This window comes from Gopherus flavomarginatus, chromosome 1 (assembly GCF_025201925.1).
Source record: "Gopherus flavomarginatus isolate rGopFla2 chromosome 1, rGopFla2.mat.asm, whole genome shotgun sequence".
Taxonomy (NCBI): domain Eukaryota; kingdom Metazoa; phylum Chordata; order Testudines; family Testudinidae; genus Gopherus; species Gopherus flavomarginatus.
The window spans coordinates 7,635,323-7,648,854 of record NC_066617.1 but is presented as its reverse complement, the minus strand read 5'-3'; the positions used below and the strand labels follow the sequence as shown (position 1 = coordinate 7,648,854).

At 47.2% G+C, this 13,532-nt stretch overlaps 1 protein-coding gene across 2 annotated transcripts in view; it reads left to right on the top strand.

The window, feature by feature from the left end:
- Positions 1–10,847, top strand: part of TASOR2 (transcription activation suppressor family member 2) — a 72,198-nt gene extending 61,351 nt beyond the window's left edge. For both annotated transcript variants that reach the window (XM_050936767.1, XM_050936768.1), the window contains 4 exons: positions 1,126–1,231; positions 5,930–6,111; positions 7,700–7,814; positions 10,047–10,847. In XM_050936767.1, the coding sequence (XP_050792724.1) occupies positions 1,126–1,231; positions 5,930–6,111; positions 7,700–7,814; positions 10,047–10,053 (410 nt within the window). In that variant the 3' untranslated portion in view covers positions 10,054–10,847. The remainder of the gene's footprint in view (positions 1–1,125; positions 1,232–5,929; positions 6,112–7,699; positions 7,815–10,046) is intronic.
- Positions 10,848–13,532: the final 2,685 nt, after the last annotated feature.

Below are 13,532 nucleotides of genomic sequence, written 5' to 3'. Positions count from 1 at the left end.
AAAATGGGCACCAGGACCGTCACAAGTTTTCCTTAACCGTGGCAATGCGAGATCATCGCTAGGGTGGAGAGGGTAGTTCAGTGTCTTGGCCCTTCACGGGCATTAAGAAAGGGATAGACAATAAGACAGAAAATATCATATTGCCTCTATATAAATCAATGGTACACCCACATCTTGAATACTGCCTGCAGATATGGTTGCCCCATCTCAAAAATATATTGGAATTGGAAAAGGTTCAGAAAAGGGCCACAAAAATTATTAGGGGTATGGAACAGTTTCCGTATGAGGAGAGATTAATAGGACTGCGACTTTTCAGCTTGGAAAAGAAACGACTCAGGGGGGATAGGATAGAGGTCTATAAAATCATGACTGCTGTGGAGAAAGTAGATAAGGAAGTGTTATTTACTCCTTCTCATAACACAAGAACTAGGAGTCACCAAATGAAACTAATAGGCAGCAGGTTTAAAACAAATAAAAGGAAATATTTCTTCACACAATGCACAGTCAACCTGTGGAACTCTTTGCAGAGGCTGTTGTGAAGGCCAAGATTATAACAGGGTTCAAAAATGAACTAGATAAGTTCATGGAGGATAGATCAATCAAAGGCTATTAGCCAGGATGGGCAAGGATGATGTCCCTAGGGAATGGATCACTTGATGATCACCTGTTCTGTTCATTCCCTCTGGGGCACCTGCCATTGGCCACTGTTGGAAGACAGGATACTGGACTAGATGGACCTTTGGTCTGACCCAGTATGGCCGTTCTTATGACAGCTGTGCTATCAGTTCATTCCAATGAGAATGAGAGTATTTTGTGGTGTGAACATCTGTACACTAGAAACTAGGCAGAGATTCCCACTAATTGATTTTACATAGGCCAAAGGACAGTGGTTAGTTGGTAACGTCTTTTGGCCGATACCAACCTTCTCTGGATCCACTGGCGAGTTGGAGATGAAAGATGCCTCTGTTCTAATAACCCCTTGAACTCTCACTGAAAATAATACAAAACTCCTAGACTTTTTGCTCTTTAAGAACACGATAATGTGCCTCCTATATGTAGTAATACTTGAACATCTGGTTTGCCGACACCACCTGATTCTCAGACTGAAATGTTTTATTCCCACAGGTCAGCTGAAGGAAATAGTTAAAACACTGGAAAAGCTGAATAGTCATGGAAAGTGGAAATGGCTTCTTCACTACAAAGAAAGTAAAAAACTAAAAGAAGACATAAGGTAACAGTCAGCACGGATCTGTCAAGAGTAAATAGTGCCAAACCACCTTACAGCTTTCTTTCACAGGGTAACAAACCTTGTGGATGGGGCGGGGGAAGTGGTAGATGTAGTATATCTTGACTTTAGTACAGGTTTTGATACTGTCTTGCATGACCTTCTCATAAACAAACTAGGGAAATACAGCCTACATTTAGCTACTATAAGATGGGCGCAGAACTGGTTGGAAAACCGTGCCCAGAGCGTGGTTCACAGTCAAGCTGGAAGAGCATAACGAGTGGGGTCTCAGAGGGAGGGAGCAGTTCTGGGTCCAATTCTGTTCAGTATTTTCATCAATTATTTAAATAATGGCACAGAGAGTACACTTATAAAGTTGGCAGATGATACCAAGCTGGGAGGGGTTGCAAGTGCTTTGGAGGATAGGATTAAAATTCAGAATGATCTGGACAAACTGGAGAAATGCTCTGAAGTAAATAGGATGAAATTCAATGAGGACAAGTGCAAACTACTCCATTTAGGAAGGAACAATCAATTGCACACATACAAAATGGGGAATGACTGCCTAGGAAGCAGTACTGCAGAAAGGGCTCTGGGGGACATAGTGGATCACAACTAAATATGTACCAGAGCGGTCGCCGTGTTAGTCTAGATCTGTAAAAGCGGCAAAGAGTCCTGTGACATCTTATAGACTAACAGACGTATTGGAGCATGAGCTTTCGTGGGTGAATACCCACTTCGTCAGACGCAAACTAAATATGAGTCAACAGTGTAACACTGTTGCAAAAAAGCAAATGTCATTCTGGGATGTATTAGCAGGATTGTTGTAAGCAAGACACAAGAAGTAATTCTTCTGCTCTACACTGCACTGATTAGGCCTCAACTGAAGTATTGTTTGGGGAGGGATAGCTCAGTGGTTTGAGCATTGGCCTGCTAAACCCAGGGTTGTGAGCTCAATCCTTGAGGGGGCCACTTAGGTATCTGGGGCAAAAATCAGTACTTGGTCCTGCTAGTGAAGGCAGGGGGCTGGACTCGATGACCTTTCAGGGTCCCTTCCAGCTCTATGAGATTATAGGTGTGTGTGTGTGTATAGTATCCAGTTCTGGGTGCCACATTTCTGGAAAGATGTGGAGAAAGTCCAGAGAAGAGCAACAAAAATGAGTAAAGGTCTAGAAAACATGACCTAGAAGGAAAAATTGGGCTTGTTTCTTCTGGAGAAGAGAAGACTGTTACAAGAAGGAGGGAGGTAAATTGATCTTGTTAACCTCAGCGGATAGATCAAGAAGCAATGGGATTAAATTGCAGCCAGGGAGGATTAGGTTTGACATTAGGAAAAACTTCCTAACTGTCAGGGTGGTTAAGCACTGGAATAAATTGCCTAGGGAGGTTGTGGAATCTCCATCATTGGAGATTTATTAAGAGCCGGTTAGACAAACCTGTCAGGGATGGTCTAGATAATACTTAGTCCTGCCGTGAGTGCAGGGGACTGGACTAGATGGCCTCTCGAGGTCCCTTCCAGTCCTACGATTCTGTGATTCTACAGTAATGACAGTACTGGCTGGCTGGTTTCCCAAGGCTTGTCTACACAGTGCTGCAGTGTGGACTACAGGGGTGTGATTTCTAGAGCACTCTGCCCTGTGTAGCCTCTGCTGGCACAAACTACAAGAGATCTCATTTGTGGTGATGTAGCCCTGTTTCAAACAGGACTGCAAACATGCACATTAGGTACCTTTAAGACCACACGAGCAGGGTCTATGGCAAAGTCTGAGTGCAACATATAGCTCAGTGGCTTGACGATTGGCCTGCTAAACCCAGGGTTGTGAGCTCAGTCCTTGAGGGGGCCATTTAAGGCACTGGGGTAAAAATCTGTTTGAGGCTTGCTCCTGCTTTGAGCAGGGGGTTAGACTAGATGATCTTTTAACCCTGATAGTCTATGATTCTAACATGTTAGAGTGCTTTAGAAATCACACACCCCAGACTCTGCACCGTGGCACCTTGTAGACTGGGCCCCACCAGATTCATTTAGCTCCCAGCCCTTCTGCATGGCCTTTTATCAGTGGTGTGAGTAATACAGCCTGACATCACAGTCTTCAATACAGACTGACAGGGCTAGTTAAGCATCTAAAACTTTGTCTTGGTCCCTTATTGGACTGATTAGAGGCTTTATTTCTGCTCATGTTCCTTTTTGTTTACATGAGCAATTTTTTGTTAGACAAGAACCAGTTCTCACAAGTTTATAATTAAAATCTTAAATCCAGACCATCTATAAATCAAGTAAAGGCTCCAAAAAACCATTTGATATAGGTCAGCAAAAACACTTCTTTAATCTGTTAACCTTGGGGAGTGTGAAAAAGAGCCTCAGTCAGTGAAAGCACACACACAACGGTGGTAAAAGAGATTATGTTTGCAAAGGCAAGCACTGTAGAGTTAGAAAATGCCAGAATTAAGGTTGCTTGTGTGTATGGTGATAGTCTTTAATTAAATGATCACATACTGTCTTTCCACAGACACCTGCCTCATTCTGTGCACATATAAACTGCAGCTACACTGAAAACAAAGTTATATTGTGTAGGCAATTACAAAGCTACTCATGCTGTACTGGAGTTGCTGGCCAGATCCTGACGTCCTTACTGAGCAAAACTCCCACTGAAATCTTTGGGAATGTTAGCTGTGTAAGGATTTCAACATTTGGTTTATTGAGGGCTGTTTGGAGTGGTTTGTGGGTTTTTCAATTGATATTAAAAAGGAAATTATTAATTTTACAAATTTCCCTTAAGCAGGTTCAGATAAAGTGGATTTGACTGTATTGTTGTTAAGCTGGCAGATCAAATTAGGCTCAATGTAAGCTTTGTAAAGGCAAAGTTTTACAAAAGCTAAAGTTAAAGGGACATTGGTCAATTTTCAAAAAAATAGTTCCAAGTATTTTGTGGTCCTATGTTAGCCACTAAGTTTCCAGAATAATGTTTGTGGCTTTGTATTTTTTTAAACATTTTTCCCCCTGTTGCTGTGTGAAAGACTCACACAAACAATGATGAGGGGACTTGACTGTGCCAGGAAAACAGTGAAACCAGCTATTGAGGAAGTACTGTCAAATGGACAAAATTATACATGCTGGAAAAAATATCTCGATCAGTCAGTCATTTTAGGTGCTACTTGTAAGTACGGTGACCAGCCAGCAACTGTGAAAAATCGGATGGGAGTGGAGGGTAATAGGAGCCTATATAAGAAAAAAACCCAAAAATCAGGATTGTCCCTATAAAATGAGAACATACGGTCACCCTACTTGTAAGACCCAGAAGCTTTTTTAAAGTTTACAATGTCCATTTAATAGTATTACTTCCATGTTTTTTTTAAATGAAAACAGTTTGTTTGGATTTGAACATTCCCCTGCTGTGTTTTTTCCTGCTAGTGAGTGAGACAGAAAGTGAAACTTACTAGAATCAAAGGTGAAAACTGAGCAGTCTGTTTTCCCTGCCTGAGCAGAGGGAAGTACAGAAAGGAAAACTGGTGAAAAGTAAATCTATTTTTAAAATTCTTTCACCTTCAGCGAACTAACGCGTGAACACAGGTCAGGAAATGTGATTGGTCATCGGACAGTGTGTCTCTCTGAACGGCCTCCGGGGTCTCAGAAACTTTGGGCATCTGTGAATAAGTCTGCACTGCAAAAATACCAAAGGAACCCAAAGGCTGTGGCAGCAAGTCTGAGCACCTGGCGTTACAGACTCCAGCTTGCGCTCCAGTGATGAACAAAGCCATGTAGATGTTCCCGCTCGGGGTCTGGTGGCTTTCAGAGCCCGGGCTCTTGCCTTGGTGGGAGCACCTAGGCTGCTATTTTTAGTGCGGTAGTGGGAGGCTCATTGCTGCAGCGTTTTATTTGCAGCATGGACGTACTCTCAATGGACTCTCTCTTCAGAATCTACCAGACTAGGATCCTGCAGTGAGTAACAGCTGTAGGTGTTAGCTACATGGATGGAACCATTACTTCAGTTAGGCCCAAGCAGCCCTTCTGAAGTCCTGTTCCGGTGCTGGTAACAGGACAGGGACGCGGGGGGGCAGGGAACACACTTGGGGGAATTTGCCCTGGGCCCCACAGGGGCCCCGTGAGCCCTGGCCCGGCGGCAGTCCAAGTCTTCAGCTGGCATTTCGGTGGCGGGGGGCCCTTCAGTGCTGCCGAAGACACGGAACAACTGAAGGGACCCCCGCCACCGAAATGCCCCGTGTATCCTGGCCTGGCGGTGGTCCGGGTCTTCGGCGGCATTTCAGCGACAGGGGGCCCTTCAGTGCTGCCAAAGACGCAGAGCGACTGCAGGGCCCCCCACCGCCAAAATGCCGCCGAAGACCCGGACCGCTGCTGGGTGAGTACAAGCACTGCAGCTCCCCTGCTTTGCCCCAGGCTCCCTGAATCCTCTGGGTGGCCCTGTCACAAGACACCTGAGCTGACAATAACACTCCACCCTGAGACCACCTAAGCAGTGGTCAGCCTTGGGAGCTCCCTTGGCAAACTTTCTTGCAAGGTGGCAGGGTGGGGGTGAGCTGTAGTGACAATTACTAATGTAATTGCATTGGCACAGGTTAAAAAGCAAACAAACACGTAGGGAGGAAAGTCAAGGGGAAAGGAACAAATATGTAGAACGAAGGATTATTCTGTCTGAACGTAAACTGACGCCATGATTCACAGGGTAAAACTTGTTTCTGTTCCAACAGGGTGGATTCTACTGCGCACAAAAAGAACTGGATACTGAAATCGTGCCAGGAAGCTAATACCATGGAAGTTCTTCACTACCATCAGTGTGACTCCAAATCTTGCCCAAAATCCGAGCATCTGAAGTGCGTGTTGAACTTGCAGGTTCAGCAGATCAGTGCGAGGTTTGCTGTGTATCTCACAGGTAAGAGCTGAGCTCAGGACACCACTAATGATTTGTTTTACAGTAGCACCTTGTAGCCCCAGTCGGCATTGGGACTTCATTTGTCTGGCTGCTTTACAGTCGTCAGATAGACCGTATCCGCCCTCAAATGGTTTATGTTCTAACGAAGGACAGACACGGTAGGGGGTGTGAAACACTGCACGAGGCCAGTTAACAGAACAGGGACGTCTGGTTGCACATAGTTCTGGTGTCTCTAGCCTCTGTTTGCCAGAAGCTGGGAATGAGCAATGGAATGGATCACTTGATGATCACATGTGCTGTTCACTCCCTCTGGGGCACCTGGCATTGGCCACTGTCGGAACTTTGGTCTGACCCAGTAGGGTCGTTCTTATGTTCTTATGGATTCTATTAAACATTCCTTTTTGATGACAAACAGATTTTGACAGGAATTATAATTGGTGAAAATAAAAGATTCCTTTGGGAGTTGAACCGTAATTAACTCAAAGCTTATGGGGCAAGCGCCTGTAGCGTCCTCTTATCCTGATAAAGGGGGATGCGTAGGGTGACAAGATAGCAACTGTGAAAAATTGGGATGGGGGTGGAGGGTAATAGGCGCCTTTTATATAGGAGAAAGTCCCCCAAAACGGGACTGTCCCTATAAAAAAGGGACATCTGGTCACCCTAGGGATGTGTCTATAGCGTAGGGTACCAGAAGCACAGACATCTTGTTGTCTTCCCAGCATTGTTACTGTCTGGCTTTTTTACTGGAAGGATTCACCTGACCTCTGGGCTTCCGTTCACCCTTCTTCCAAAGGAGCATGGCGATGTGATAATGCTAATACTTATCTGCCTTGCTGACGTGCCCTCAGGCTCATCGCAGGCTCTGTGAGCTTTACATAGCTGAGTGTTTACTTGTAAGCACAAGTGTTGTGCCGTCTTTCAGTGGAGGAGGGTAGAAAATAGGTGGGTCCATGGAACAGGCATAGTTCCTCCGCTGGGATAATCTCACAGTGCTTTACAAGCATTTAAGGAATTAAAGCATAGAGTAGCCTTGTGAAGTGATAATGTTAACTGCTCTTTAGCGCTGGGGAAGCTGATGCATAGACCAGTGTCACACAGGGAGAGCAGGAATATGATCCAGGACTCCCATTCCAGCACTACTGTATTGCAAAATTTCACTTGCTCAGGGCAAGTATTTTTTTTTTTGGTCAGGCAGATAAAATATTGTTTCGTTATCATTCATCACAGTAAAGGACAAGAGAATTTTCTGCCTGCTTTGGTATATTTTTTGTGTCAATTTTTCAAGGCTATTTAATGCACTAATGTGTTTTCTTATCGTTGATTATTTTATTATTGGCTGCTCAGCAGATATTTACAAAGCACTTTCATTAATCTGCTGAAATTTGCAAAATAGAAAATAAAAATTGAAATCAGTCATTTCACACAGGGAGATGAACCTACTTCTTTTATAGGGACATGAGGAACGTAATAGCTGCTGGTTAGATAGGTCAGTTTGACCGTGCTGAGTTACTTTAGGTTTTCCATAAGCAAAAAGACCCGTTTCATTCCATCAAGGGGATTCTTCTTACTGTTGCTTTGCCATTTGCAGATAAGCCCGGCGTCAGCAGAGAGGTCTTTGAAAGCAAAGGGATCCTAGTCACTGATGTCAGTAACTTCGCTGGAACTGTGCAGAACGTGGTTGCCCCATTTCAAAGCAGCTGTTGGTAAGAGCGAATGAGAGCTTACAGCGTGAATCCCTCTAGCAGAAAGTGCGCTAATGCCCATGCAGCAAATCTAGTACCAGGCTTCTCCATAATAGAGGGAATGTATCAGTGCTCTGTGGAGGGAGAGTGGAGTCCTGGAGATTAGAATTACTCAAGAGGAGGCAGATCTAGCCTGTTCCACAAGGGGGCGATATGGCATTATAGCTTGTCCTTGTCTCTTTTCCTCCCAGTCACTGCAGGAGCTTGACTGCTCAGTGGCTCCATCTGGTGGTTTGGGAGAGGGAGTTACCTTTGTAGCTAAATCCTTTGCGTGTTGTGTCCAAGACCCAGGAGCTGGGATTCCCGAGTGCTGCTGTCTTTTGCACTAGTGCTTTCCATCAAGGGCTAGGGCCCCACAGCCAAGCCAGGGATTGCTAGAGTGGTAGCTGCCTTCCAGCAGCTGAAAAAGGGAACAGCAGGGTCCGGAATCCTAGGGCTCCGGAAGGGAACATGCTCGAGCTCGCTTACCTGCCTTGTCCTGTGCTCACTGCTGAATCCATTGCAGTTTTTTAAAGCTTCGAGGGCAAGGCAGAAAGGCAGCACCCCTCATACCCAGCCTGCATGTTTCCAGTGGCCAGCAGAGTGTCTGCTTCCCTCGGTCAGAGAGTTGAGCTTTTTGAAGGGCAGTGCTGTCTCTTGGACTGCGCACAAGTAAAACGGGTACAGCGGAGTTGTGTCAGCAAACACTTCCGCTAGCTCGTCTTCTTCCTCCCCCCTTTGGCCTGCAACACTTTGCCATGCAAGCCTGGCCTCCCACCTCTTCTGTACCCCACTGCTCTCCTGCTCCTGCAGCTCTTCCTCCCCTCGCCACCTGTCCAGCTCCCCACTCCTACCTTGCCACCAGGGCATTCCCTGCCTAATTGTCGTGCGGCCACTGTCCACCTGACTGCGCCCCACTCCTCCCCCAGTTTAAAAGCGGTGTCAGAAGGGGGTCTTGATGAAAGAACTCGGAGACTATGCAAGGAAAAGTCAGGCACTTGTTAGCTTTAACTCTCCCGTTCCTGATTATTTTGGTGCCCATGTAACGCCGCAGGGCTTAACTTCACTGCTGTGCTAGCAAATGAACTCCTGGAGCTAGCGTAGCTCTGCTGAGCGTGCGCACGCTGCAGAGCGCTGGAGCTGCAGAGTGACTGGGAGCAGCACAGAGCAGCTGAGTCCCTGTTGGCTCACTTGCTCCGGCGGGAGCAGTCGAGCATTAACCCAGGCCCGCTCCTCTCGGACAGACCAACTCACTCATGTATAAATCACCATTTACTCGGAGCCAGAGACTGGCTGGACGAGAGGCAGCGTGGGGTAACAACTCAGGCTAACACTGCAGCATAGCTAAGCCCTTAGTGCGCACCTTGTGTTAACATGCAAGTTGTTAGTGCACAGACCAGTGGTTCTCAACCAGTTTATCGCTGTGGGCCATAGGTTGAGACCCACAGCCCTCCTCCCCCACCCTCAACCTCCTACAGTCCCCTGTGCCCAGCGCCTGCCCCCCAGGGAACGCTCCACAGAGGGGACCAGAAGGGGAGCCCTGGGAGGCAGCTGGAACCTGGGACCCCACCATGGGGAGCTAGACCATGATCCTGCAGAGCAGGGCCAGGCAGTGGGGAGCCAGACCCTGCTGCACTGAGCGGGCAGCCGGACCGGGATCCCAGGACACCGTAGCATGGAGCTGGGCAGCCAGACCCCGGGATCCCGCCACACGGGGCCGGGCAGCTGGGACTCCTGCGCTGGGCCAGGAGTGGAGCATCAGAGGCAGGCCGGCAGCAGAGTCCCTAGGTGCAGAACCCCATCTAAAATCTGGCACCCCACAAACCTCTGGTTCCCAGCACCCTCCACTTCCTCCCAGGCCAAAGCCCCTGCCCAGAGCCCCCCTCACCAGCTCCCTGCTGGCAGGAGCCCTCCCTCAGCCTGCCCTGCCCCCTATCAGACCAGAGCAGCAAATTTTGCATTTTTTTTTAGCGCACAGCTGGGCAGGGGGAGAACTGAGCAGACTTCCTGAAAATGTTTTCCCCTAGTGAGACTCTACTGGAGGTACCACCAGCTGGTAGTTTCAGTCCTTTAACCAGATGCCTGGATGTTCTGACAGTGTGGCTATCCCATGTGACCGTACAGAACATCCTGCCTGCCACACAGCATAGCGCGGGTAGCCAGTGCCATTGAAACAGCTACTAAAAGCAATTTGTGAAACTTCATGTGTTGCAGGTTATGAAATTCAAGGACAGCGCAGGTGGTTCCAGTGACCAAGAATGAAGCTTTTGTTAAAATAGTTTAGCTAAAGGTAACTTGTTGGGGTTCTGCTGTTACAGAATAAAGTTCTCGGCGCAGAAGTAGTAGTTTTCCCTTTTTTAGTAGGATGTTAATTATCTGAGGATAGCCAGTGAGTAGCAGTAGAAGAGATGCACCCCACTCCAGCTGCATAGGAAGGGAGTTATGTCCATGTATACAGTATTTTAAATTATTTGTTTTCTGAAGTTAGTACAGCTGCACTTGGAAACAGTAGGGGAAGAACAAGTTTACTTGAAGCTTAGAGATGTTAGTCCATTTTAGCAAGTGCTTTTTATAAATGCGTGTTTATGGTACATAAGAGACACAACCTGCATGTGGTATGACAGGATTTTGGTACATTTTCCGTGTGTTCAAGATTACTACTCCAGATCACTAAGTCTGTGACTGGTGACTCAACACTACATTACGTTCTCACTGGTTTTCTAATGGTACCGTTTGACTTGTGGGACTTCTCTTTTCCACTAGCTGGAACTCTTGTAAATAGCAGAATGTCAGGATTCTGGAACAAAACGCATATTTATGGGACTCTAAAAACCTAATCGTTTTGAAAGGAAACTTCAGCACACAAGCAACATTTGTAAGATACTTAAGGTATCTACTGGGAGGAAGTGTTTTGTAACTAATCATTTTTTTAAAATAAAGCAGACAAAGTAAAGCTGTCGTGTACAGGATGACTTTGTATAACGTTTCACTAATAAAACAAGACAATTCAAAGTCTCCTACGTTGCTGTTGGCTTAGAACTTTACCAAAGCACTCCAACTTTCTTCCCTGTAATTGAGTATAACCCCCCTTTCCCCCCCACAAATCATTCTGGTGAACTACATTGACCCAGGGAGCTGGGCGGGAAAAGAGAAATTCCACATCTGTTGCTGGGCTGTAATGTGTCTTATCTGCTAGCTCGCAGGTTGGCAGGATCAACGCTGCAGTGTGCCAAAGAACCTTGGCCAGGTCCAAAAGGGCCTTATTGATAGGGGAGGGTCTCTTTGCTGACGTAGGGTATGCAGGAGACCAAGCAGCTTGTGCTGTTGCGCTTTCACTTCCTCCAGAGGCAGACTTGGCTGCAGGCACCAGCGCAGCAAGAGCTTGGGGTGGCTAACGAGAGGGGCGGTACATCTGGCTCTTCGGTAGCAATTCAGTGACGAGTCCCTCAGTCCCCCTCGGAGGGAAGGCCCTGCCGCCAAATTATGAAGCAGCGGCGTTAGAAGTGCTGATAGCGGCTCCCCCCCACCCCTTGGGGCAGCAAAAACACCGGAGCCAGGCCTGTCCAGAGGGAGCTTGAGTCTACAAAACCAGGACCACACAGCTAGCTCGCTCTCTCTCTGATAGATAGGTAGATGCCACTCACAGCACAAGCTGGGTGGACCACACATGCAGTCCAACAGGCACTGCTACCAAAGATCTCCAATCCTAGGAGCAAGGGGCACTACTGCATGTAGAGTGGTGCATGCATGGGGTGGGGACCTACATCTTGAAGAACCTCAGTTAGTGTACAGGGGGAGTAACCTTCTCGTCTAATAGGATATTCATGGCATGTAGTCAGAGCCTGGGTTTCAATGGGCTGCTGAAGGGACAACAGAGCAATAGCGCATTACTGGTTGCCACAAGCTAAAACCCAGGGCTGGTGGTTGGTTAAAGATTCTACCTCCACCCGACCCCTCAGTGGGCTTGTACTGAAATAGCACTGCAGAGAGTTAGACAATAGTTCTAGGAAAGCCCTGACTTTTCCCCTGCATTGGGCAATGGACTGATCCTACTCTTCCTGGTGTATTTAGTATCTTCATTGAAAATTCATTCTTCTAGTCCTTTGTCATGTCAGGGTGGTGCTGTGCCCCTGCCTGGCTGTGGTTGTGGAGGGCTCAAATATGCTGCAGAAGTCCACGAATCTCTCACATTCCACGATTAAAAGGGTGCTAGAAGCAAGGGAGACCAAGTTGAGATGGAGTCCTAAGCCTACGTCCTTCAAGTAATAGTAGTCCAAGTGGGCAACCCCCAGCCCCTTTACTTTAAAAGATGAAGGATTTCATAAGGAAGATACTCCTCACGGTATTGCAGGGCAGGGAGAAGAGGACACCCCCATGAAGCAGACACTCCACTCGGCTACTATTGATGTCGGCTTCCAGGGATGTCCCCTACTCCTTCCCCTGTTGGGGGTGGGAAGGGAGAGGAGAGCACTAACCAGACATGGCTTAAGAAATAAGCCTCTTCACTTAATACCTGCAAACAGGAGTTGAGCTTGCAGCCAGGCAGCACTTATGTAAAAGGTTTCATGCCAAAACCACGAGCTGACAGCACGAGGGGGAGAAAAGGTTCTTGGCAGCGACGGGAGAGTTCAGGGGTTCTAACAACTCTGAAAACACATTCTGGAGCACAGAATGGCCAGACTCCAGTTCACTGTTGGAAGCCGCAAACTAAATGGATGGATAGGAACAGCACAGGAAATGCACTGTTTTTACTACAGTAACATTCCTTGTCCACCACCTATAGCCTAAGCTTTCAGTGGAAGGCAAATTAGTTCCACTAACGTACCTTTACACACTCCTCTGCAGTTACATAGGTGGCCAAACTTAGGGAAAGGCAAGATTTACTCCTCCCATAGCTTGATTGTCACCTAAGAGTAAGACCGGGCTCCAAAAGCAGTTGAATCAGACAAGAGATGAGACTCTGGCTGCTGAAAGGTGAAGAGCGTGGCCAGCTCTGACAGCAATTAGCAGATGCATCCAAAAAGAAATCAGTCGATTGAGAGTTAAAACAGACTAGCAGGAGCTAAATCTCTCCCCTCAGTTAGTGGCTGCTCTGTAAGTGATAGTAAGACCTAACCACTCGTGCAAGGTCTCAAGGTGCATTAGTTCAAGTTAGATGCACTTGTGCGAGTACATCTGGAAATGGCTCTTGCTCTACCAAGCACAACTGTCACTACCTACCTGTTAGGCAACAGAGGCTTCCAACTGTGCACAGATCTTCAGAGAAGCCCTGTCTCCAAGTCACTCTCTTCCTCGCTCACCTCCAGCACAGCAATGGAGTAACGCTCACTTTTAGCACATTACTGGAATACCGAGAAACAGATTGGGAATGGAACTGACAGCCTGGTCCCTTGGTTTACAACTAAGCACATTAGTTTTATTGTGGTGCTATGTCAGAAACCATCATTTCTGCCTTTTCCTAACAGCACTGCGAGGCATTTGCGGGATACTGATGAAACTCCTAATTTTGTTCCAATTTAGCATGCAGCACTAGGGTGTCTCTGCCCTCCTGGCTCTATAGTTCAGCTGGCCAGTCACTAATGCCATGTGTTGCCCCCAGAAGCATTTTGGCTCACCTTCAGGGCTGATAGCTAGCACCGCTGTCTCAGGGTCACAGGCCCAAGGACTCCCTCCTTCAGGGGGTCCCATGGAAAGGCAGAT